The 26,981-nt window shown below is 46.9% G+C and overlaps 1 protein-coding gene across 3 annotated transcripts in view; it reads right to left on the reverse strand.

Annotated features, from left to right (window-relative positions):
- Positions 1–26,981, reverse strand: part of LOC141743494 (A disintegrin and metalloproteinase with thrombospondin motifs 3-like) — a 143,882-nt gene that overhangs the window by 85,129 nt on the left and 31,772 nt on the right. For 2 of the 3 annotated variants that reach the window (XM_074587762.1, XM_074587763.1), the window contains 2 exons: positions 22,671–22,698; positions 14,642–15,042 (listed from right to left, as the gene is read on the reverse strand). In XM_074587762.1, the coding sequence (XP_074443863.1) occupies positions 14,642–15,042; positions 22,671–22,698 (429 nt within the window). Of the gene's footprint in view, positions 1–14,641; positions 15,043–22,670; positions 22,699–23,262; positions 23,457–26,981 lie in introns of those variants that run through there. The other variant, XM_074587761.1, reaches the window with a different exon arrangement.

A 26,981-nucleotide genomic window follows, 5' to 3' on the forward strand; every position in this document is an offset into this window, starting at 1 on the left:
TTTGTTCTTGGAAAACCTACACACATTCATTTTAACGGCGCAAAGCTGGCATGCAAAAGGCTTTGTCCTTAAAGCAGGAATTGTGGTTTTAAAATATCAGTTATTAAAAACTGAAAAGTATGCATGGAACATGCTCAGCGTGGTCCAGGATCTCCCCGAGCCCAGCAGAGCTCTGTAGAAATATTCACCCAGCACAAGTTTTGCCGTTGTGGCAATGACCGAAGCTCTGGGTGGGTAACTGTTTATGGTGAAGGGGTACGGGCAACAGCAAAACCCACTTCTGTGAAAAGAGCATGAACTGGGGGCACGATAAGGGGCACGCCGGCATTTTGCCACGCGTTAAGTTTTATATCCACAGGGTTGGCAGTTCTTGCAGTAAACCTGGTGTTTTCCTGACTCCCGGAGTCACGGGCTTGCACGAGAGTCATGGCTTCCTCTAAAAAATGGGAAGGAAACCAAAAAGCAAGGACATTCCATAGCCTTCGAAGAAAGAAAAATAAGATCTTCAAATCAAGTGCGGAATACTCCAAAGCTACAAAGCAAATAAAAAGAATCCCAAAATATGAACACCTCACGATCGAGAGGATGGAAAAGGTGACACCTGAGGTCATTTCACAAACTGTCAAGCCGACTAATTATACAGCTCTAGGCTATCAAGTGTGATAATTCGCAGGGCTCCTGAGAAACAACAAGACACCGGACAGCTTGGCTCAACCTTAATAAAGTCCTTTTTCACTAATATCAACTTACCGGGTTCACTAATTCGTGTTGGAAAGAGCAGGTAAATCAACTTTGCGGAGCGCTCACCAGCTCTTCGCCGCACAGGACCTAACGCCATGGGCAAGCCCTCGATGTAGAGAGCAAAGATGTCCCTACACAAAAGACCTTCCGAGAGAAGAGAAAATTCAGTCCAACCTAAGGGTGAAAAACAGTTGTCATCTCAGACACAAGTTAGAGAAGAAAAAGAAAACGGATGTCTCTTACTCAGAATGGAAATACCCTGTTGATCAAAATCTAGGAAGCGCCACGTCCAAGCAGGGAAATGCCGAAGTCAGTAATATTTACATCAAACTCATTATTTTATACTGGTTCTACATCTTTGTGCAAAAAAAAAAAAAAAACAGTGGTAAAATCTCTTAAAGGCAAAGGAGTTTTACAGATTAGCGATTCAGCCAGTTGTAAAACCAGAAAGCCAAATGACAGCGTGATTTCTATGAGGTTAGAAAGTTAATTTACTGTTGCATGGCCACTGCTTGTGAAAAAGGAAGTCAACGCAATTTATCAAAGTTATCAGCCAAGTTGCAGCAGGAGTCTGTGAAAAATAAGTTTCAGTTTAAAACTGAAGGGAGAGCAAATATTTCGCCCCATTAACAGGAACAATAGTGCTGCGGCTTTACCCATCATTTCAAGAAACTCTCGATGAAATGGGAGGTCGGGAGGTGGAACTGGGTCACTCTTATTCCCATCAGCCAGCAACGCCGGGATTTGCAGCGTGACTCTCCCAAAGAGGTAAGAAGGGGTAGACAGGCGATGAGTTCCTACAACGGACAGACCTATCTTGTCCCCCTTTCGCTTTTCCCTATTTTCTCACCAACTCCGAGCGGTATTTTCTGGTTGTTTCTTGCCCCCTTGGCAAACCTCAGCCCAGGCGGCTCCGAGGTCGAATCCCAGATAGAAGCAAGTACAGCGCTGAATGAACAGGGGACATCAAAAAAGGCGTTACTGAATATGGCTTCTGTAGCTCTAGCCTACACAAAGCGCAGTCTCAAATTCAGCATAAACTCTCCAGTCAATGAGAACTTTGAGAGAGGTTACAAGGATTAAGTTTTGAGAACATTGATCATTTCAGTATCTATTTACTTTCTTTTACCGAGACACACACTTTACCACATGTGATATGTGAAGGCAGAAGGTGAATGAGAGCCCGATTCATGTGCGCTACGTGTGTTATCAAGGGTCCACAGAAGTTACACAATCTGGTTTTTATTACTCAAACTGTATTAAAAAAAAAAAAAAAAGGGTTGTACTTAGTAATTTTAATAAGCTTGGGCTATTTTATAAACTGCTAGCTGTGAGCCTCCAGGAATGAAAAAATTTAAGAAGCGTATGCTACTTGGGTAACAAAAAGCAAAAATCCAGAAAGGAAATTATTTGTCAAACTGCCTTAAAAGCACTGTTTTGTGAAAACGCGTAGCCAAGGCTCAATGGTGCGATTCAATAACAGCTACAAAGCAGACACCCCGCACGGCACCCTGACACCAGCCCTCCGCATCGTCTGCTCCACTGGCTTGGAAACAGCCCTTCAAGGCCCTAAATACATTGCTTAAAAGGTACAAATTACACATAAACCCACACTCTGTCGTAAAGAATAATTTTTCAGAATCAGAAATAAACGACAAATGAAAACCATCCAAGCTGAGATCTTTTAGTCCTATGAAGAGCCGGAGCTTTTCCATGCAGACTTTGTACAGATGCCCGTTCCTACATCCCTGTTCTAGAGAAGATGACCCAATTGAACGCCTCCATGTTCAGCATTAGCATCACCACTGCAGCTTAAAATTCAAACTTCTGTTCTTCTCACCTCCGCGTGACTCACAGTGCACTGTGAAGTGTCATAATTCACCTTCAAAAGTTCTCTCCGATGTAGAAAGTCAGAAAAAAAAGAGACTATCAATGGTGTTAGTGAAACTTCACAGCACCCATCCCTTTGGTGTTAATGCTTCTGAAAACCCAGTCCTCGATGCAGGAGCTGCATCACCTGGTCCAGCAACAGCTCATCCTTCCGAGGGACTCTTTCTTCAGCCAAAAAGGTTGGCTGGTTCATTATGCCGATGGTCGCTCTGGAATTTCAGCTGTCTACCATATTATTCAGAGGCAGCTAAACAATTACGCCTTTCTGTGAATTCCAGTTAAGGCCATTTTTCTAGTTTCCAACCTGCTTGCTTTTTTCTTTCATAGCACAGAACGGTGTTATGGTCGCCTTCTTTAAACCCGCGCTTTCAGGTGGGACATCATGTTCAGAGCTGCTGCTACAGCAAAAGACATGCAGAAAAGCCCAGGAAAAAATCCATCCTGGTGAAGTGCTGCCTAGAAGACACAGCAATAAATGGTTTTGGTGCCAGTCATCATCGCCCTCCTTAGTTGAAGCCAGTCATCATCCCTCTCCTTAACTGAAGGATAAGGAATTCTGCGGGACTGTCAAGCAGATGGGATTGATTCTACTCCCATCCTTGCTTTCAACTATTGAGTAACCTGCTGCCACCCTCTCCGGAACAGAGAATAGAGACTTTCTTTTAAGACAAATGCCAATGCCTCACTTTCAGCTACCCAAAGGTGTCTACAAACGCTTCCTATGAGCCCATTCTGAAAAAAGCTAAACCACCTCCACCTTTTTCCAACGGATATAGTTCAAGGGAGAAGACCACAAAAGATGTCTGGAAAATTACTTCCTCCAAAACTTACAGAAACACCGAAGGGGGCCCTTTTCCCGCAAGATGGGCTCTCTACTACCAACCGAGAAAATCTCCTTTCCGTCTCCACCTCTAAAGGGATTGCTGGTCCCAAAACCTTCCTGACAGTTGGGACCGGGTGACCCTCCAAGATGGGAGAAAGGCGCATGCTCTCCAAGGCTCTTGGCATTTGCTAAATACAGCAATGCTTACGGAAATAAGGTTGTCCCCTCTCAGGCGCCAGCAGGTGCTGGGGGTTTCAGTTCTTACTACGATCAGCCCATGGCAGAGCAAGGGCTCAGCAATTCGCTCAAAACATTTTAACAGATGTTTATTACAGTTTATGTGGATTTAAAAAAAAAAAAAATCTTACAAGATAAACGGAAAGAGTGTAAGCACAGTTGTAAATCAAGAGAACCGATTTAGTGCGATAAAGGAAGCCTTATGTATTCACCATTTTTTTCCTGTGCGTTCCCCTTATTTTTTTCCCCAGCCCCAACAGCAGTTTCACAAGCAGTCGTAGTCTCTGCTCCCGTCTTCTTACTGCTCCTGTCCCTCTACAGCACTGCTGGTGTACCACCCCACTCCTTGCGCAGCACAAGGATGGAAATAATCCTGCCTGACACACAATCCTTCAGTACCGCGTCGGGGAGGTATTCAAATAATGAGGTCCTTTCCCAGAAAAAGCTGTATTTGACACAGGTGCTCATAAAACAAGACATCCTTGTTTTATGATGACAGATGCAGGATGGACAGTTCAACTGGGCTGAAGGCCAATGACACCTCAAAACCTGACAGCATTGGTAACTTTAAGAGCAGCCTGCTGGAAACTATTCCCTTATTCATTCTAACCTGATTTCATTCTGCAAGGATCCATCCCTTCCCAAGAGGGAAATATCCTTTCAACCTGCCAAGAAAAAAAGGGCAGGGATGCCAGCACCTTCTACAACGTCCCTCCATCCAGGTGATCTTTCAGAGGGATGAAGGAAAGCAAAAGGCTGACTATGTACGTCATTTCTGTATACATCCCATGAGAAATCTGCACAGTTTCCGCCCATCTGTGTTCTGAGTTTTGTCTGGACTGAAGAAATAAGCTCCAGAACGGGAAGAGAAACAGCAGTTTGGAGGCAGCACGCTGACAACATAGGATATTGCGAAGGCTATTTTACTCCAGGAGCTCATTTCTTCAGTCCAATACCATCAGAACAGGACAAAGTTGGGACAACCTTGCCTTTCAAGTCTCCGAATGAAGCTCTGGGTCAGGGAAAATAATTCAGAGGCCAGCTGCTCCAAGGGACCAGAATTACAAAGTGAGATGAAACTCTGAGGTCAAAATGGTATTTTAGATATCTATTAGACTTCATCATCAAAACTGCCTAAAAAAGTGCCTTGCCATCATTTCTGCCATTTGAGAGTGACTGCTCAGAAGTAGGCTGTTGTGGCAAGGAATTAATTCGCTACTGTGGAATGAAAATGCCACAGACAGGGAAGCGATTCCCAAAACAAGGCTGCCAGGAGATGGTATAACCTCCCCGTGCAGGGGGACTGACTGAGAGGCATTTGTGACACAGGACGATTTGCAGAAGGTACTGCAGGGCAGGTGATGGAAAGGAACCTTCTGAGGGACAATGTCAGCGCGGATTCCGGTCTCCTGAGTTTTCCACAACCACGTGCTGTGACAACAACTTCAAGGGGAGTGCAGCAGGACCCAAGTCAGGCTAGCAAGGCTCCTTCTGCTCCAGCAGAGCGTTTCTTCCCTCTGGAAGCCTGAAGGACCTTCATTTGGGGCCTCATCAAAACACTTCTCATTAACAGGAACGGATGAGCCCCTCTGCCGGTCTGAAATGCCTGCTCTGAGACACTAAGCTGAAGAGAGCCAAGAAAAACCACGTTAAAAAAAGCAGCAAAAGAGGTGAAAGTCAAGTCACGCTCCGACTTGCTTCTGATCCACTAAAGAGCTAAAACCTGGAGGATTCAGCTGTCATCGAGATGGCAGCAGCCCAAACCTCCTGCTGCAGATGGGTCATTTGCCTGCCGCTTCCCCAGGGGGCATGCGTCCCTGGAAGTCCCGCTCTCCATCTTGGAAAGCAGAAGAAGATGGTATGTCGCCAGCAAGGGAAGACTATCCAAGGATGCATCCTGCAACACCCTTCATTGCTGCTTTTGACTGCAAATTACTGAAAGTCTGTCTGGGATGCTAAACCCTAGGAGCTTAACAGAACTCCTTCCACCAAGTGGAAGCAGCTCAAGTCTCAGACCAACCTCACTTGCCAGCCACACGCTACCTCATCACAAATGCCAGCACAATTTATTTACTGCAACACTTACGGAATAAACATTGATGAAACGAGTACTGAATTGCACTGTGGTATTATTTGTGGGACGGGTTATTTAAGAAAAGTGAGTGCCGGGATGAGGACACTCAAAATTGAGGAGTTTTTGAATCGGATGCTGCTGTGACACCGAAGCCAGCCCTCGTGATGCCAACTCCATCACACCCACTGCTGCCTTGATGGGGACTGTGAAGCAGCCAGGACCTGCTCCTGTTCCTCCCAGGCTCTGATCAGTCTGGAAAAATCTGGACTCAAGAGCAAACTGAGTGGTATTCTGAGGGGGAAATGAAGGGACAATGTTTTTGTTGGATTATACAGAAACAGGGCAACTTACTTTTAATTTTCCCCCCTCTGCAGAGCACCCGTAGCACAGAAACGCTAGTATGGACGTACTCTACACACAAGGGCAAAGGGAGCAGCTTAGCAAAATTTATTTTCCGTTAAGATTAGCTCAAGAAGGGCTGTAAAACCACAACTGTTCAGTAGGGACACGCTGCTGGAATATAAACTCAGACCTGTCCAAATCGGCGCACGAGAGATGTTTATTTTCCCATATTCATAGCTATAAACAAGCATCCCTTTCACAGCTTCACCACCTTCTCGCCTCGGTAAGCTCCTCCATCAGCGAAATGCAGAGTAAGCAAAGCAAGATGATGATAAGAACACAGTCATTCCGCTTTTTAAGACACAACACCTCCAGACGGAGACGTGCGGACTTAAAATATACTGCTTTACACAGACTTCCTTTGCCTTCAAGTATGCCACATGGAAAATATTTGAAAATAAACTGAAAAACTAATAAATGCTATTTTCAAGTTTAACTGCTGCACTGTTTTTCTCTATAAGGAATATTCATAAATGCACATATACACATACAGGCATTTGCCCACAGCCAGTCTCCAACACCTGCGTGGGGACCTGGAAGCCAGCGGGCACCAGGGCTTTACTGGAACAGGGTGGGAGGACTGGGTGAGGAAGGGATCCGAGGGCAATTAAAGCACCAGAAAACAATTACTCAGTAGGACTGTGCTTTAAATCCTTTCTTTTCTGATAAAGCAAGGGATGTGATGTTCTCTCCTGCGACAGAGGTCCAGGAAACGCATTTATGGCGATGTAATGCTTATCTTAAAACATACAAAATGTAATTAATCCCAGGATCTTCACAACAGATCCAGTGATCTTAATAAACTCAGGCTGGGACAGACCCTAGATTTCAGATACATACATAACTATTACCTTGTAGGTTTACAAGCAATTTGAATCTGCCTTATCTTGAGTTTGTGCTGCCCAGTGGACTACTCCGAACCCAAATGCACAGAGCATTAAGGGATGTGTTCAGACCTATTCTACCTGGCTAATAGCATGGAAAAGTTCATAAATACATTAATCATTGAATCGATGTGCTGTTAAGAAAGAAAAACCTCACTTCTCAATCAAAAATCACTACAAATGCTATTAAAACGGACATAGTTTTTTAAGCTGGCTGTTATTAAGGAAGCAGAAAAGGGGGGTTTCCCCCCCTCTTTTTTTCTGATCAAGCATCACTTGCACCACAGCACAGATAAAAAAGGAACTTAAAGCCTTTAATCTTTGGATGGCTTGCATAGGAGACTGTCGAGCACCTTCAAAACCAAAAAAAACTTGAAAAACTTCTGCAGCGTTGTGCAGAGACACCCCGACTAGTCCCGATGTCCATACGAGGGCAGCACTGACAGACCCCGGCTGGGCCCTGCAGGAACCATGGTGGCTCCAGCAGCCCAGGGTCTCATCAGGAATCACAAGCCCTGCTTTAAAGCAGGGAATTAATTGTAATCAAGGCAATGAGAGGGGAAAACTGCCTTTGAATACCTTGCGGAAGTCTGCTTACAGTCCCAGTCCTTGCTCTTTCCTTGTCCCCCTGGGAAGTCACGTTGGAGAAGGCTACAGGAGAAGAGGAGAAAAGAAATTTCTCAAATTTGGCCCAAGAGGTCTGGAACCTGCTGCTGATGCTCACCAGCAGAGCCCAGGAGCTGGGCTCCTCGCTCTATCACCATACAGAGAAGGACCACGGTGTGGGGATGCGCAACGTGCTTCATCCATTTTATTTATTTATCCAGATCAGGGCACGCTCCCAGTTTTTCCTTACCCGGCATTGTCCTCGTCACCATTTGCGGAGGGCGCCAGCGGCGGACAGGTCCCTCTCCGCGCAGGAGGGATTTCTTCAGGTCACCCGGACCGCCAGGCCTTGTGCTTTTCTGCTCCATTTTAAAAAGACATGACATCTTTTTCCATTTGGAAAAGCGATTACCCAAACCGATCGCATATTTCCTATGAAAGATATTTGCACAGCTCCTTATATCTTGGCTCAATTCGGTCTACATTAAGTCCATAGCAGTACTACTGTATATCTATTCAGTTTTTCCTATGACCACACAATCCTTGGAACAAAGGGAGAGGGAGCTGGAGCCCATAGGAAAATTATCATTTCAGAGGAGGACTTAGCTGTTCAATCAGCCTTGACAACGTAACGCGTACAACCCAGTGGAAACTCTGAGCATAACCCTTTTTACTACTTCCTACTTCACAAAAATGCATTTCGATGAGAGCTTTGGAAGAAAAAGGGAGGCTTTACATGGGAAAGGGCAATTTGCTCTAAGCAAGAATGGGATAAATGCAAGGCTAGAGGAGAGAAGGAGATGCAAGGGGTAAGAAGCGAGGCAAATCAAGCACTGGCCCAGATCTGTCCCCATTAGAAAAACTTAAAAAAACAAACAAGAAGAAATAAATGGAGCTTGAGCAACCATCTGCATAAACTTTTACTACACTACACAAAGTAAAGATGAAGTACCCACTTGTTTTGAGTGATGACCTCAAGGAGAAGCAAACTAGACATATAAAAGTACTTCCATGTTATATTATTTTACATTATATTGACATTTTACTTCAATCCCCACCACCTCCCTTCTCAATACTCCTTTCCTCAGTGTTTTATGCAAGAAGCCTGAAGTCCTGTATAAGTGACACGATAGCACATCATTTTTTCCAAGTTTCTGGAGCTCATGAACTTTGAGAAATCCTCTTTCCTATGGATGTACTATGTCCGAAAAGCCTGTAGGAGCCTCCAGGAAGTGCTATGTTCTGGAGAGGTGACCGGGATGAAGTCCAAGCCCAGCCTGATGGTGACCAAAGGCTGCTCGGTCCAACGGGGAGGACGGGCTGAGGTCACCAGATGGACTCCGTCTGTCCAAAGAGGCAGCTGCAATCTATCAAGCCCAGTTAATAAGTCCTTGGGGCTGCCAAGAACAGCAAAAGGCAGGCGGTAAGAAGAGGCAGGGCAGGTTAAGGGAGTTCACTGGAGGGATGTAATTACTGTGGGAAGAACGGAAAAGGGCAGGGTAGGATGAACACAAGAACGTTCCACCAGGCCGAGACACTGCTGCCACCCGCATGGAACATGCCACCAGCTCCTAGAAAGCTGGTTCTCCATTTACTAACGTCGTCTGGCCAGCTCGGGGGAAAACACGTTGAAACAACGCATTAGTACAAACACAGGAACAAGAAATAAGCCTTAATCCTTCAGTCTTGATGGAAAAAAAGCATTTGAAACAAATCAAAACACCCTGAATCTCCTTAGATCCTGCTATGCACTTAACCACATGCCTGAACTTAAACATATTTTTAAGGCTTTTCCTAAACCAAGGCTTTGGTCTTTGTGCAAGTATCTCTAGTCTGAGATTACTCCAGCCTGTATTTCAACCATATTTGCCCAAGGAAAGTAACTGTGCACACCTCTACATCCTTCATTCAGACACTTCAAATAACTCTATAATCATTAATGAAAGGAGTGCCAAAACCACCGAGGGTAGGAAACTCCCACCTGCTCCCTTTCACACAGGGTGAAATGAAGACACAAAGTCAAAGGTTAACGTTTAAGAAGCCCCTGCTTTTTCATCTGTGCTGGGGGATTGTCATGGCAGATAATCAAAACCAAACTCTGGTAAAAAAATCCCCAAATACCCACACTTGCACATTAACTTGTGTGAAAGCACTGACCGTAAAGACGCACACGAGTTTCTTCAAGTCTTGGTACCCTCAGAAAAAAGGGATGACAATAAGCCAGTGAGGAATAACCCATCGCAAACAACAGATCTGAGCAGGTTTGGGGTTTTTTTATTCTTGACAGTTGGTCTGTCTCCGAGGATCTCCCCGGCTCGACAGCTGAAGGCAGGTAGGCTAATGAAGATCGGTCATTCGCAAACAGTTGTACTTTCAAATGAGTCTGTGAGCCCTGGACTTGAAGGACGTGGTTCTCCAATTAACAAAACAAGTGACAGGGTCTGGCCCTTTCATTTCAAACAAGTGAGGTCAATGCTCTATAGGAAATGGAAGACAACGTTCACACTTGGCATTGTGTATATGCGAATATAAAACAGATCCCAACTCAAGCAAGGAAGCATGGGTCTAAAAAACACAGTTCAAAGCGTAAGCGCAACCTAAAGGCATTGCATACCAACAACCCTTTGGCTTTTGTTACAAAAGGAAGAAAGCTAATTGAGAAACTGAAGACATTTTCTCTACAACAAGAGGTAGAGACTGATGTAAAGCTTTCACTTTGTTATTTCTACAGGCTATGTTTCCTGTGTTCTGTTTATTTACAATCTGAAACATTTGTGATGTTTTTTTGAGGCGGGTCATTCTCTGCAGCATTGGACCAGGCACAAGACACCCGTGGAACTGCCACCTGCCAAATCTGCTTACAGCTCAGTTCCACCTCCTAGAACATCTTGCACTTATCTTCCCACTTTCCTAAACCATGTGCTCCTCTAGATGCATACCAATGCCTTCTTAGCTACAAATGACAAGGTCAGACAAACTTCAGGAACTTTTGAGCAGTTAAGCCATTAAACCTCCTGTAGCACCTTGGGACCACACGGGTCAGGCACAAATACTGTCCAGTAGATGCTCAACCTGGGAGTAGATTAACCACCCTGCTTAGGAATCTATGTTAGATTAAACATTTCATTTAGTGCAGACACACAAAACGCGTCCCCCACCGTTATCCAGGAGAGAAAGCACCATTAACACAATCTAACATGCTAAATCAGATACATTAAATGAAGTTCTTGAATGATACGATCTTTCTACAGAGGACAAAAGGGAGGACAAAAGATGTAAATAGGGAAGGGGCTTGGCAACTCATGCAGGAAGGCTTCCATAACCTTTAATAATACTTACTCCCCTGAGTCTGATGAGTTGAAGTCTGTTGAAGTCTGAGTCTAACGAGATGGAGAGCAGAAGAGCACCGAGGTGAGACGTTACCGTGCGGGCACTAAAAGGAAGGGAAAGCAGGAAGAAGGCAGAAAGAGATGTGGGAACGCAAGAATTTATGGACTGCAAATATATGAGTGGAGCACACGTGCCCCACAAGCGCTGTCTGGGTAAGATCAAAGTTCTTAAGTGCTTTTCTCCTTTTACCCTTCTCTGGGCTTCCATTTCCGATGCCCGCAGAGCCCAGGGATGCTGTTACTGTCAGCTGAGGAACGGCCACCTGAGACCAGCATTAACTGCTACAACAAGCATCAGGTTTTTCATCAGCACTCTTCCTTCCCTTCCCAACACCCGATCAACGTTTCGGCGTTACAACAGCACCATCTGAATGTCTAAAGATCGCCGCTGCAGGGCAGGCTTTAGTACCAGGACCTTACAGGCAGAGAAAAGCAGCCGTAACTATAGGGGGTACCAGTGGTCAACCATCAGAAGGTCCAGTTCCACCAGGTGCTACAAACCACACATCCCTCCCAGAGCCACCCGAGCTCCCCAAGGATGCTTTTGCTTCATGACTCTAACTCAGTTACAAGTTTTGCTGCAACTCTGGCAAATATTTGATAAACTCTATAAATATTGCGATGATAAATATTGCTACTTTCACCCAAACAACAGCAGAAATACACAACAGATACCAGAGGAAGCACCAGCTTTCTGAAACACCGCTAACAAAAACAACGGGCAGTTTCTACATGACAAATTAAGCATCCTCTTGCTATGACAACTGCATGCACATGCATGCGATTTTTTAAATAAACGGGGTTATTTTCAAGGGATATTAAGCAGATGCGAAGATAGGAATTTGCAAAACTGATGGCATGCAGACGACTTTTACTGCAAAAGTAGAAATGTAAACTATTTCAAAACAAAAGTGTACAAATATTTTGGGTTTTAAATGTAAGTTTAGATTCAGGAAGAGACTGGGGGCAAAAATCTTGCTTTACTAGTGCAAATACCAATTAGTCCATATATTTACAATCAGGCAATCGAATTTTAGCACCCTTATGTCCCTCATAACCATACATCTAGTGCTGAGAGCAGACACCAAAGGATACGAAATTCAGCAGTATCTGTGAAGTTAGCACACGTTAGCACAATACTCAGTTTTGCCCCACTATCAGCAGGCGTCTCATGAGTTGTGATTAAAAATCTCTTTATGCACAAAATGAAATTTGGGAGGGCTTCTGCTAACTTGTGGCAAGCCAAGTGTTCTTTTTCTGTTACTTCTGATATCAAACTTCCTTTGTAAGCTCTACAGTGAGTGAACTGCTACCAGAGTGACGCCCTTTACTTTCTCCCAAAAGCTAAGAGCCTAGCTAGCTACACCGGAGGGCGCCTGAATTCCTTTGAAGCCAAAAATAAATCTTCCCAGTAGACACACGGCCCTAGAATTTCTCACCGTTGTTCCAGTTTCTGTTAAGCTGTATTATCTCACTCTTCACATCTTTAGGATACGCTGGGGATCAAATATTCTAGCTTGGTTGAGAGATGCATAGTACAGCAAGAGAGAAGCCAGAAATGCTAACTTCTACTCGCTTCTGCTAACCTTGGCGCTGGCGGGAGGAAAAAAGAAATAAATCTGAAATCCCGTCAATCTTCAGGATTATTTATTTATTTCACACTCGCTTAGAGCTCCAAAAGACTGTTGCATCAGCTAGCTGAAGTAAGCAAGCTGAAGTGCTCAAAAAGATGGTTTTTGACAGGAGAGCTGTTGTGACGGAGAGGGAGCAGCACAGCCACCAGCTGCTCTGCCAGGGTGTCCCCAGGCAGCTGGGCACCTGCAGCTCGGGTGGCAGCTGAGGTCGGGCCAGGCAAGGACCGGAGTCATGACGGCTTCACACCACACCTGGCCCCGACGCTGGTTTCCAACCTGGCCACATGGTGGGTGGCTCAAGGACTTGAAGAGGCCCCTCAAAGACTGCAGGAGACAGCTTGGGTTGAGATGAACCAAGACCATGATGACTCAGGAGCATCTACCCACACTCCTTCTCAAACAAAAAGCATGTGTGCTCCTAGTCCAGGCCCTAAAACCACGGGAAGCACATGAAGGGCTTCTCCAGGATGGTATGGGAAGAGTTTCCCACACAACTGGGAAACCTCCAGCTCTTTACCTAGGACCCCCTTGGTATCTACTGTCTTCTTAATGTGGAGGTTTGTGTAGACAGCAACTACTTCTTCAGTTAACTGCAAACACATGAGCAGCTTGTCAGCCACATGGCAATCCCCGCCAAAGCTGCTGTACTCCTTAATCTCATTCTATTTAATCCCATCGATTGTCTTAAAGTGCTGTCTCACTTAACACAAGAACTTCGTTCAGGATTACTGCTACAACACAGCTCTCAACCCCAGGGCGTCATTCACTGCAAGAACCACTTCTGAAGCTGTATCCATCCAGGCAGATGTAAACACAGCACACGGCCAACAGATTCTCCTGAAAAAAACCCCAAACCAAAGAAAACACACCAAACTGACTGCAGCTGATAACCTCGGGTGTAAATGCCACCCGTATTTCCTTTCTTTAGGCAAGAAAAGTCGAGGAGTTTGGTTGCACGCAGCCCTAAGCTCGGAATCAGGAGTTTGGGACATTCAGGCACTTTCTCATGCGGTGGTGGAGGCAGGGAGGTTTGCTCGCCAGTACTTATCGCAAAATGCAATCAAATCGTTAACGTGGGGCATGTGACAGGAAGAGGGAAACCTATTTCCAAAAAGGGATACTTGTTGCAGACTTGTTCATATGATTCCTCTCCTGAATAGCGGTGGAGTAACCACCACATTAATCTTCCCGGATGCTGCAGTCATGTTCCACCACTGCTCCTGCTACTTACAGAGCACAAGGTGAGTATTGTTAGCTTTCTTGACCGCATGATTGAATTAACGAATGGTATGTGGACTCGATATATGCCCAGCCTTTCAATATGGGATTTGTGTACCAAGCCAGCAGCTGCATCTGCTGAAGCCACAATGAAATAGCACGTGTTCTCAACCAACACAGCATCAGGACCTGAGAACCAACCGTTTATAGATGGGAACCACTCACTTCTCATATGATACCTTCTGATGAAACAAAGCAGCATGTAAGAAAGCAAAAACCATGCTTATTTTACAAATAAACCCTTTAAAACTTAAATCTGTTGCTATTCTTGGACTACAGGGCAGCCCGTGATTTTGCTACCTGAGAAGTACACAGTGACGGTTTGGACGCCAAATTCTACATTCACTCACCCAAAGGTTGTCTTTTAAGTGACTTAAACCGACTTTGTTTTTAATCTTGCCATTTGTAACACCTCATGAAAGTAAAAAGGAAAGCCAACAAAACGCAGGTTTGATTTCCTTCTCTCACGCCAGTGATGCTAAGGACTTTGCTCAAACTCGGAGAAATTATCCCAGAATAAAGCAGCAGGAGCATAGACATCAATACGTACTGAGGCATTTACTACAGGATTTAAGAAACGAAGTTCGTTAAATGATATTATTAAGCAATGTGTAGTTAAAACCAACAAAAACATGTATAAAGTGGTAAAGTACGAGATGTTAATGCCATGAAAGAAGCCTTACCAGACCATCACAATTGCTGATGGCCACAGAAGCTCCGGGGATGTCAGTTATGTCCCCCACATAGGCGCAGTTGGTCCACAGCGGCTCTCTTTTCCATAACCTCTGGGCAGCAGTTCCAGTCTGACTGGTGTTACCGGCATCCTTTCCTGTTTCCACAGAGTCTTCGTACCACTCCACTACGGCCTCGGGAGCCACCAGACGTGTGTTGGGTTTCAGCCGGAGATGGAATTCCCTTCCAAAGGCAGTGACGTTAAAATACAGCTGTTTGGGGCTCTGGGACACCTCCCGCGCTGATCTTCTTTGGTGACTTGCAGAGAGGATATTGGAGACGTAGCTTCCATCTGCATTGGTACTAATTGGAATCACTAACCCATACGGTCTCAGTCTGCTCTTTCGTAATTCTGATAAGAGAAAAACCCAAAACCAAACTGAAGTTAGAACAAGAGCATGGAATGAGCCTGAAGACATCTCCCCTTCCAATACGGCCAGTTTAGGATGCCGGTTAGAGCTACTCTGAATCACTCCACTGACAAGTTCTAATGAAGAATGATAAAAACCTGTGTAGTTTTGAAAAGGACAGGGGACGGTGCCACTTAACACACCAACGGGCATTAAATTATCTGCTCCTTAGCTAGTCTGGGTATGAGCACAGCAATGCAGTGTAGGCACATGTGAGGTACGTGTCACTGTACTCTCCAGCATCTTCATTTGGGTACCCTACAGCAAGGTCTCAAACACTCTTAATACTATAAATTATCATAAAATGCTTTGTACAACTCTTACCCAGAGCATGAGAGGACACGTAAGAAAGAAGAAAAGCGTCTGACACATCGCCACGTTGAGCAAGCTATGACAAACCAGGGACAATGCGGGGGGAAGGACATGTCACCTTCAGGGAAAGCCATGGTGGTCGAGCACCAGGAGCTCTGCCCAGTTACGCTCCCCAAATAAACACACACCACAGATGCCTGGATACACATTAAGCGCGTGCAAAACACCCTCCACATGCCAAAATTTTCAAGAAGCAGGTCTTTCACGACTCTATTTTCATAGAACTTACAGAGAAACCCCTGAAATACTCATTTACATTTCGCTTGGGAGTTTCCCGGGGTGTGGGTTTGCTTAGCAGCCACAGAAGAGGCAGCAAGCCTTCTGAATTCTCCTGAAAACCCTGGTCTGAAACACCATGCAACTCCTCCACGCACCTTAAAGAGAACTGCTTGCTCCTGTGGCAAGACCTCCATTAAGAGTTAGAAAATGAAGCGCTAGGCTTGGTTATAGCTGCAATTTGCATAGGTATTTCTGCAGCCTTTGAAAACCGCAGTAGGGAGAAGAATCCCATGGGTATCACCGCCGATGAATCCATGTCAGCAGCGGTATAAGCAGTAACTTTTGCCTCTCCAGGTCTCCTCTAACAAACACCCTTACCCACCACCCTCCTGTTGCCCTTCGTCTTTGCCTAACTTGAGTAATGGAGTTCAAAAGCAACAGAGAAGCTAATTATTAAAAAAAAAAAAAACAACAAAGAACTTAACAAATTCGTACCAAAACCCTGCACTTCATTGCAATACATCAAAGCTCTAAAACTAGCCAAACCGCACTCTGTTGACAGGACTAAAGACACCCTCAGGTGATGCTCACTGGCACTCAACGGCAAGGAGCCCTGAAGACCAGGAGAACTTCCCCAGAGCAGTCACTGCCATGAGACCTCTCATCACAGACTGGTTTGGGTGGGAAGGGACCTTAAAGCCCACCCAGTGCCACCCCCTGCCCTGGGCAGGGACACCTCCCACGAGACCAGGTCGCTCCGAGCCCTGCCCAACCTGGCCTTGAACCCCTCCAGGGATGGGGCATCCCGGGTACCCGGGCCCTGTGACCAGACAGGGCTGTGGGCGACCCAGAAGTTCTCTGAAGGCTTCCCTGCTTTGGCAGAGGCACTGGACAAATGGTAGCAGAGGCAAAGCCACAGCAGAAAAAAGGTAACAGGAATGAAAGCCCCATTTCCTATCATTTTTGGTGGTTACCACCACGTCAGCGCAGGATTCCTGTCTCATTAGCAGCACTGTTCCCTGACTGGCAACCTCCCAATTGGGTTCTGAATTTGCCTAAGTGAACACGATACCCCCGCACCCCCAAAAAAGCCTCCTTCTGTGTAGTCCCTTACCTATATCCTGAAAATAGCATTATTATCTTAAGAGAACCATCATTTCCCTCTCCGCTCTCTGCCACTCTTAGGCATTGATGAGAAAAGGAAGAGAACCTTCTCTTTTGCTCAGAAAAACATCTCCCGTTACCACTTATCACGCTCGCAGCCCTGCACCAGGACACGCACACACGTTTCCCATTGAAGTAATTTCACACCAGTGTAAAACGAGCCCATCAAATGAGTTTATCTTTTCTGACAGACCTCTGCAATCTGGTGGTAATCAGGATACTCGGGGTCCAATTTTCATCCTGTAAAGGGCGGAGGAGAGATATTCCGGGGCCAAACTGCTACTAAGGACTGGACCAAAGTCTTATTGCCTGTGTGTCAAACTCCGTGACAATTAAAAAGACACTTAGCACAGAAATAATTATTCCCTTGCTCTTCTCTTCCTCAGAGAACTGGCTAAAGCAATATGAGAGTGATATTACTGATAATTTTCATTTTAAAAAGTTGCAGGATTGGGTAGCTCAGATGCTACAGCTGAGAATTCCTCAAATAAATATATTTAATTAAATGAGCTAAATTTTACCTACTCCCAGCGTGAATCATGCTTGAACTGAGAATTAATAGAGAAAAAGCTCAGTAGCTTGTCCCTCGGAGCCATCTGCTTATTTTAAGAGACTCACGTATTCTTCAAATAACTTTAGTATGAAAATGCTCCTAATGGCTTCATACAACTGTTTTTTCCTCCAGTTTTCTTTTATGCGAGTGACTGAGGGATTTGACAGAAAAAAAAGGTATGGTACTAGTAGGCCGTACGTGGATGTTTAAATTCTCGCACTATAAATATCTTTAAATAATACACAAATACTTTATCCTGGGCAAGCCAAAAGTTCGCTATAATTTTCAAGTCCGTTGTTCTGAAAACCCCCTGTTTTCAGCCAAAGCCAGCAGTCCCAGCAGGTTTTCAGAGGCGGACAACAAGCCCTTTCGCCATACACCTACCAGACCAGGTTGTAACACTGGTACCCTAATTAGGACATTATCTTTAGGATAATTCCCATCTAAAACCCTGGGAATACCGAGTCAGGATTGCTAATGTCTCTCCTTAGAGAAGAGACCAAATTAAAACTCTCAACTCATTTTTTTTATTAATTAGACACCACGCGAACAGGAGCCAGAGCTGCTGGGTTGTACGCCCCAACTGGGTCACAGTAAAAGCCGAGATGCTCACGCTCCCTGCGCTGAGATCTCATTCCCAGCCTGACATTCCTCTTTTTACCTCGCCAAGACTCTTCGTGGCTTTTTCTTTTTTTTTTAAATAATAATAAAAAAAAAAAAAGCTGTATGTTCAATGCCAGAGACCACATTCTGGTGATCGAATTCTGTGTTCGCCGCACGACTGAAAAATCGCTTTGCACATCTTGCAGCCGTATTCCCAGACCGCTACTTGCGGGGGCAAAAAAAAAAAAAAAAAAAAAAAAAGAAAAAGTTATTTTTGCTAATAACAAGAGCAGCCAGCTAGCCACAAGAAGGTAGGAACAAAGGGTGGAAAATAAGAACTGTCAAGTTTTTGAGTCAGCAAAAGCCTTTTCCAGAGTCTCCAAATGCTGAGCTAGAAGAGGAAATGCCTTTTGTTCAAAGGCAATTAAAATTAAATGTGACATGACTGAATGCTGAAGACATCTAAACTCCTCCACTGACTTGTGTTACCCTTTTTCCATAGACGGCACCGTCTGACGAAATGCAATTCCAGCTGTAGGTGTTCCCTTTCCGAGGGTAAAGTTTCAGAGCGGCTCTGTTCTGCTAATTCAAAGCTTGCAGTAAGGAGCGGAGAAGAGGCACAGAGCAACAGAAAAAGCACTCAGCTTCAAATCGGCTTCGTTTTTTCATCTGGCCTTAAACCGCCGCTCCAGTTGCACAATGTTTAGGTTGAAAGGAAGCACTTAAGAAAGAACATCACATTCTTTCATTGTGTGCCAAAACATAGTTAGCTAGAGAATGCCTCTGAAGAAGCCCGGCCCTACTTTTTTTTCCCTCAAAGACACATGAAACCCAAGAATTAACACCACTGGCTCACTCTAGTTGTCCTTGCGCTGTAAAACAGCCGTTGACAATGGAGGTTCAAAAGCCCTAAACTTTTCTTTTTTTTTTTAAAAAAAAATAATCTGCATTTGGAAAAGTATTATTTTTTAGATATAAGATTTTGTGAAATACGCTAATCAGAAATTGCTCGTGTGGTTGCCCGCAGCAGAATTCCAAATGCATAAAAAACCACACCCACTTAAGAAAGATTTCAAAAGTCTAAATTGAAATCAGTGCAATCAGTGGAAAGGCAGGAATTTCTGAAAGTTCAGAGAAAATATTTCTACATCTAAACCAAGTTACCCAAGCTTGAAGACATTACTTTTTTTTCTTCTTTCAATAAGTATTTAAGCCTTATCTAGCGTTTGTGACTCCGACTGGGTTTTTTCTCACGCTGCACGTAAATACGTTTTGATAATGGGACTCTCCTTTTTCCAGCCCTCTGCGTTGCAGCCATAGGACCAACTTCTGTGAACAAATTAATTTTCTGACGCCAGGAGCTCCTTCACCTATCACCGCGACCTGTGAAATTACCTCCACCGAAGGAAAGCGCTGCCAGCATCATTTTTTCCCAAACGTTTTACAAGCCGTGGCAACGAGATGTAGATTAATGACTACATGCAGCAGCCCCACCTGCCTCTCTGTATTGCTAGCAAATGCTTCAATTAGGAACAGCAAGGTCGAAACCTACTAAAATTCTACCAAAAGCACAACTGTTTTGGCAGAGATGATGCTGTGCAAGGGAACAAATCTGTGGGAACTGCTGACACGACCCTGTCCACGTTGTCCCACCACCAGGCTGTACAGCGAGTCCCAGACTGTCCCAAGTGACACAGTGTGATGACCGGAGGGTGACCGTCACCTTCTGGAGCTCCCTCACCTCTCCCGGAAGGCAGATCTGATCATGGCTTGCCGGGTCAGGAAGCTCAGCCACCTCGGCAGAAGGGCTGGACCTGCTGTTCCACCTCCGGAGCATCGCTGTGCCCGCACCTTCTGCGGGGAATGTGCTGCTGGATGGCAGACGTCCAGCTTCCCAGCAGAAATACTGGGGGAAAAAAAAAATCATTACCTGCTGCTGCAGGAATTAAGAGGGCAGCATTTCAATAAAAAGACTGTCACGGGTTCCCACGTTGTGAGAGATTACCCTTCCATCCCACAGATAACCCTAATGGGATGAGCGCAGAGCTGCTCCGGTCACTTAGCAAAGTGTTGCTTAATGACAAGAAAAGGTGGTGCGGTGACAAGGGGACCCCAGCAGGTCTTCCATCCCCACTCTTTTCTGCCTTCATCGTTGGCTGGTGGCTTCCAGAAAGGAAGAAGCAGTTTTTGGCCCCTCTCTTCGCACCACCTGACTCCCTCCAGAACTAAGGTTCACTCTGTATTTGGCTGCCTTTCGGTGGCAGAAATACCCAGAGAGAAAGACAAGACAGAAAAGGGGGGTCCATTTCTTGGGAATTCCCCCAGCAGCTGGCACCTGCAGAGGGACGAGGCCATGCCATACGCTCCAGTGCTGGACGCTGGATGGCTAAAGGCAAGCAGAGAGGCTCCCATGGTAGCCTTCTCTAGTGTCCTCATCTCTCCACTTCACCGCCGACTTGTCCCAGGGATACAGGTAGCTCCAGGAGTTCCTCGTGGTATTTCCACCTGGGTGACGGTATCTGATGCTGCGGGCAGCCTGGCACTGCCGTTCCACAGGTCGGGCATCCGAGTCCTCTTCCCGAAGGAGCACTGAGCAGTGATGCAGCTCTGCCATGGGGGAGGCGGGGGCAGGAGACGGTAAGATGCAGCACCACCCCCAGCACCTTAAGCCTTACTATTTCACGAGTGAAAACACAATTTCCTCCTGACAGCTCCCAGGCATTTACAGTACATTATGCATTAGTACTGTTAATTAAGCTTGAGTAACTCCCTATCTCTATATTAAAAGATATCGATGCTAAAAAAAATACTGATATTAAAAAAAAATAAAATCCTATGTGCTTTCATTTGTCCTAAGTGACTTTACAGGCTATGAGAAAAGAGTAGCTGCTGACAGCAGTCAGCCCTGGGCCAAATCAAAACACACAACACCGATGCACGGTGACACTTCATAGGGACTTAAAAAGTAGGACAGCCCATTTGGAGGCAATCCCAACACAGGTTTTACCGTCATCATTGAAACTCTAAACTGAGTAAGCCATGCTTTTGGAATCGGAATTTACAGGATCAAATATTACCTTAAAAAAAAAAAATCAAGTGTAGGACAAATCCCAACGATCGTAAGCGTTAATGAGCTATCTGTGCTTTGAAAATACAGTGGCGCAACGGGACACGTGGGACCACGGACGCGTGGATCTGCAAGACCCACCAGTTGATGTCCTCTTCATCTGTCCCTGCCCAGGGAGAGGACGGTGACACCACGTCAGACCCAACAGCTCCCCTGGTGCCACCAGGGCCCGGCAGAGCCTGTCCCACACCCACCTGGCATGTGGGATTCACCCTCAGTATCACCCCTCTCCTGCGGTTCCTCAAACGTTCCTGACTACAGCACTGCTGGGGCCGTGAAAGAAAGGAAAAAGTGAAAGGGGAAAAAAAAAAAAGTTATTTTCCAGAATAAGGAATTTTGTCTGATGTACTGTATAATTTAAAAGACGCATTCCTATATAGCTTATGGTTTCTGAAATTCAAATACGATCCATTTCTCATGGAAACGACTAGAAATAAAACACAGGCTCAGCATACCACTGGAAAAAAAGTCTGTTTGCCAGTTAGGTTTAAATGTACCTAACGGTCTCCATTCCCATTATTCACTGATCACAGTGGAAATCGACCTAAGCCCAGAAGAACGCAGCGCCAGAACTGAAATTGAGACAAGACCTCCAGAATTTAGAGAAGTACTTGAAATTCTTTTCTGAACAAAACCTTCAGCTCAAAACCTGAACCAAAAACCCTCAGAACTGGAGGTCTAACGGCAACTGGGAACAGAAGGGCGTGGGGTCCATTCCCAGCGCTATCGCTCCTCTCACAGCAAAGCCCCAGAGCATGCTCGTGTGCATACACTTGTGCCCAACAGCAAGCTGTTAAAAGGCTCGTCTTCCACCTCGGAAAGCCAAGGAGCCTGTCCCTCTCACCAACGCCCTAATTATATGAAGCTTCCCATCCTTGAAAAGAGTCAGAGATGCTGACTCAATATGAAACACCCCTGGGCAGGACCAAGCACCTTGCGCTGCAGTGCCCTCATTCCTCCCAGACACCAAGCAGACAAGCAGTTCATTACCTAAAAATATCGGTTTATAACTCAAAGTGAGCAACCGCCGTTAGGCATGCAGCAAGCACGCTGTGCCATTAGCAGAATATGAAGACGCCTCGGCATTAGACAAATTTTTTCCAGCTAAAAGGTTGAACACTTCCAATACAGAAGGAAAATGGCATGAAGACGCGAACGCCCTGGCCAAGTGGGGCAGGCATTTCCTCCTTGGTTCAGAAATGAAGACAAAGCATCTGACCTGGAGCCGGTTTGCTAGGACATTGGGAGAGTTACTTTAAGCATGCTGCAGTTTTTAACTTTTTGTTGTTTTATATTTAAAGAGGGAAGCACAGAGGTGTCAGGACACAAAAGCACATAATGAGAGGGCATGTGAATTCAAGTCATGCCACATCACCCAAACCACAATCGCTGCTGGGTGGTAGCCGGGTGGGGGCAACACAAGGGAACGCTTGCCTGCATGCTGATCATCTTTACAGAAAATAAACTATTTTGTTAAGCGTATTTCTTTTATTTCTGTTTCGACAGCAGCAATAACAGTTAAAGAGACTTACCTATCTGGACGCGTTGTTCTTTACCAGCCTGCAGAACAGAAAAGAAACACAAGCACAAAGTTGTTAGTGTCATTACTATGCGATATGTGACAGCAGAGCTGAAAAATTACTCGGTCGGTACTGCACCGTCTTTTACATCTCCGCTTTTGGTTTCCAGGGATGGCATTTTTTCCTGAACTGAATACGCAGAGTCGCAGTAAGTTTAACGTAAATAGAGCCGCTAAGAAACGCGGATTCTGAATGACCCGTTCCATATATCGCGACACGGAGCCAAAAAGTTAGTTCGGCGCCCGAAGGCAGGCCCTGGCGCCCCCGGGGCGGTGAGGAGGAGCGCGGTGACAGCTCCCCGGCCCCCCCCTGCGCCGAGGGCCGCCCGCCGCTCCCCGGGGGCAGCGGCACCGGACCGGCCGGGGCCATGGCGCCCGGGGGCGGGGATGCCGCGGCTCCGCTGCCGGGAGGCCGGTGCTGGCCGCACCGCGGCGGGGGGGAGGGAAACGCGTTCGGGAGAAGAAGCGGGCGGCCGGGAGCGCTCCCCGGAACAGGAGCGGCGGGAGGGGACGCGGGGGGGGAGGGGGGTCCCGCCGCCACTCACCTGCTGGCCGGCCGCAGCACGGACCCCCAGGAGCGCGGCTGCCACTACCCAGAGGGGCAGGAGCACCATCACGGGGACCGCCGCCCAGCCACACCGCACGCTGCCGGCCGCGGCCCCGCTCCTCCCGCCTGCCTCCTCCTCCTCCTCCTGCGGCGGCGGAGCGGCGGCGGCTCCCCCCGGGGCCGTTCCCCGCTGGCGCCCCGGGCGGGCGGGGCTGGGCGGCGGCCGCTCACCGCGCCGCCTCCTGCTGCTGCCCGCGCGCTGCCTGCGCCCTGCCCGCGCGCTGCCCGCCCCGCGCAGCGCCACCTGCGCCGCTGATAAAGGCGCCCCGGGGGCGGCCACCGCCCCGCCCTCAGCACGGCCCGGCACGGCCACGTCAGGGACGGGCCGGGCCGCCGCCGGCGTGTCTGGGGGGCACACGGGCACCGGCACCCCCTCAGGGACACGCGGGGGGGTCGCGCAACGGGGCCATCGACACGTAATGTGGGCGCCCCGGCTCGTCAAGAGGATGGTTTGGGTGGGAAGGGGCCTTAAAGCCCACCCAGTGCCGCCCCCTGCCCTGGGCAGGGACACCTCCCACCAGCCCAGGTTGCTCCAAGCCCCGTCCAGCCTGGCCTTGAACCCCCAGGGATGGGGCAGCCACAGCTTCTCTGGGCGACCTGGGCCAGGGGCTCACCACACTCAGAGTGAAAAATTTCTTCCTGAGATCTCATCTCAATCTCCCCTCTTCCAGTTTAAAGCCATTCCCCCTCGTCCCATGGCTCCCCTCCCTGCTCCAGAGTCCCTCCCCAGCTTTCCTGGAGCTCCTTTAGGGACTGGAAAGGGCTGGAAGGTCTCCCCGGAGCCTTTTCTTCTCCAGGCTGAACCCCCCCAACTCTCAGCCTGTCCCCATAGGAGAGGGGCTGCAGCCCTCCCAGCACCTCCAGGGCCTCCTCCGGCCCCGCTCCAACAGCTCCGTGTCCTTATGATGTTGGGGACTCCAGAGCTGGAGGCAGCACTGTGGGGGGGGTCTCCCTCGAGCGGAGCAGAGGGGCAGGATCCCCCCCCTCACCCTGCTGTGGCAGGGACACCAGCTTCACACCATGCCAGTGACTCCGAGAAGAGCCCCCCAGCCTGTGACACCATCCCAAAGTTTCCGTATTTCCAAAGTTCCTTATCATCCCCAGGCAGCGCAGCAAAAGCTACCCAGACCCAACCGGACCAGAGCCCGTTACAAAGTGACTGCTCTTCCCCCCAGCACACACCCAAATCTCCGCTCACAACAGGCAGTGTCACCTGGCCTGGACAGGAACCAAAACCCCCTCAAATAGGGCCTTCTGCAGACAAAAATCTTAAAAACCACACTCTGTATGTTCTGGGTCCCTTCTCTTTGCCCAGAGACGTTTACTGAGTTGAGGCCGCCCAATATAAAGTTGGTAACAGACACCACCAGGGTATCCCCGAGGGGGAAACAAAACGCTTTACAAATACCAAATACTTTTTAGGAGGCAGAGATAAAGCACTCCTACCTCCTCGCTCCTCAGCTGTGTTCAGAGAGAGGGGTGAATTTGGTCAGGGCCAGGATTCCCCAGTGTCACAAGAGACCATTACTACGGGGAACATCTGGATCCCAATTTAAAATCACACTGTTCTGTTATGTCACAACCAACCAAAACACGTTTCTCTCGGCCTCCATCTACCACAAACAAGTGGCTCGTTGCTACTCAAAGTTTTTCAGAATAAACGTGTGAAAGCCTCGCTATAACAATCTTTTAAGCTCAACTGCCTGCCAGAAACCATCACATCTGCACGAAAACCAAAATACTGGTTCTACTAAACCCGAGTTGCCCCATTGCAACATTTAAGAGGAGGAAGACACCTCCAGCCTTGATTTTTGGGAGATATCTTGAATATTTAAACCCCACCAGCCTCTGCTGTTTCAGGGAACGCGGGTCCCAAACTGCGTTAAGTTCTCTCACAAAGCAAAAAAATAAAAGGAATTTTTCTGCAGAAGCGGGAATGCCTGGATACGCGTCTGTTATTGCAAGGGTAAGATCATTTCTGTCCATAAAATACCGGAGGCAGCCCGTCACACCCCGTGCGCTGTGACTGCGGCAGCTGCACGCTGCACGAGAGATGCTGTTTAAAGAGACTGGAATCAGGAAGGCTGAGGGGCTGTAAATTGCCGGCTACATCACCATACGTTAAAAGGTAAGTTAAGGACAGTAAGTTTGCAAAGCCCCAGGGTCAGAGCTGTCAATTCCGAGGTGCCAAACCGGGATGCCAGCCTAAGCATTAGGATACACCACTTCTCATGGGCGAATTTTCCCTCGTAAAGTGCACAAACGTGTACCGTTCACTTAATGTACAGCTGCTCCACGTTTTATTTCCCTCACGGATGCTCATTATGTGACCTCAGACCTTATCTACTGCTTGTTATTCAAACCCTGAAAACAACGACGTTGATTTCCTTGTGGGTTTTCCCGTAACACAACATACCCGAGTGCTTTGCAAACCATCCGTTTTCTGCAGTGAAATGATGGACCGGCACCATCTCCGGTGCTTCACGCAGGTTAATTCTAGGTGTAATTCATTACTTGATCGCATTTTCTTCCATTTTGTCTAGCTAAGTTGCAAGCCAGGCTCTTTTTGATTGCACTCCACAATTTCACACGCTCAGGCTCCCCGCAAGGGGGAATACAGAGGAGGAGCTGGTTCCAGCAATCCCCTCCGCGTCCCACAGGAACGCTGCGGAAAAGGCAGTTCCGAGGACTCCCCATCGCCCAGGCGATGAGGAAGAGGACTCGGAAGGGATCTCTAAGTGCAGAAAGCCATCACACCACGGGCGCAGGGAACCCAGCCTCTGGCTTTTTGTAATGCTGTTGCTGTGATCTTAAAAACATTTTCTCAATAAAGTTGAGTGTTGTATCCAGGTTGTGGAACTTTTCCAAATTGGCTAAAAAAGTTTCTAAAAGTCAAAGAAACAGAGATACAACAAAGACAGAGCTGGAGGCCAGGGCAGATACTCTGTTTTGTCAAGAGCAAAGAACCAAAGTTTGACAGAATTGTAAAGAGCAAAAAGAAAGTGATGAAATTAGATGCCTCGTCAGCTATTTCTAACAAGAAACAAGACCGAGTACCATATCTGTAACAAAGGTAAATCGAGGCAGCATACAAAAGTTCAATTAAAGACATTTCTCATGCCTAACAGCCAAGTTTGGACATACTATTATCAAAAAAATCATAGATTTTCATGTGTGTGTTTCAATTCTGATATATATACACACGTATATATGTATTTACATATGCATGTACACATATACATAGCCATTAAAAATCTACTAAGTATTTGCGATTCTAAAAGTATCCTTGCTAACGCTACATCAGCCGGGCTTTCTGCAGGTTCTGTCGATGCACCAGACTGACAGCTACAAGTACTTCATGAACCCGAGGTTTGGCCCCGAAGCCAAGAGGCACTCAAGTCTAAAAGGTTCTGCACGGGGCCAGATTCTGGAGTGCGAAGACTGTGGCAGGATTTGCATGGCAAGAATCATTCTTATGGGAGTGAAAACTCAATGGTTTAAGTTTTTAACCTGATGATAAAGGCTCTGGAACGCCATCTCTGTGAAATCTCGCTTCCCTCACAGCAGAAGTGCCTGCAACGCAAAACCATTTCAAAGTGAAGCTGTAACTGGAACAAGAATTCAAACGGAGAAACTTCAAAGAACAGTCCCTCTGTG

Source organism: Larus michahellis, chromosome 5 (assembly GCF_964199755.1).
Source record: "Larus michahellis chromosome 5, bLarMic1.1, whole genome shotgun sequence".
Lineage (NCBI taxonomy): Eukaryota > Metazoa > Chordata > Aves > Charadriiformes > Laridae > Larus > Larus michahellis.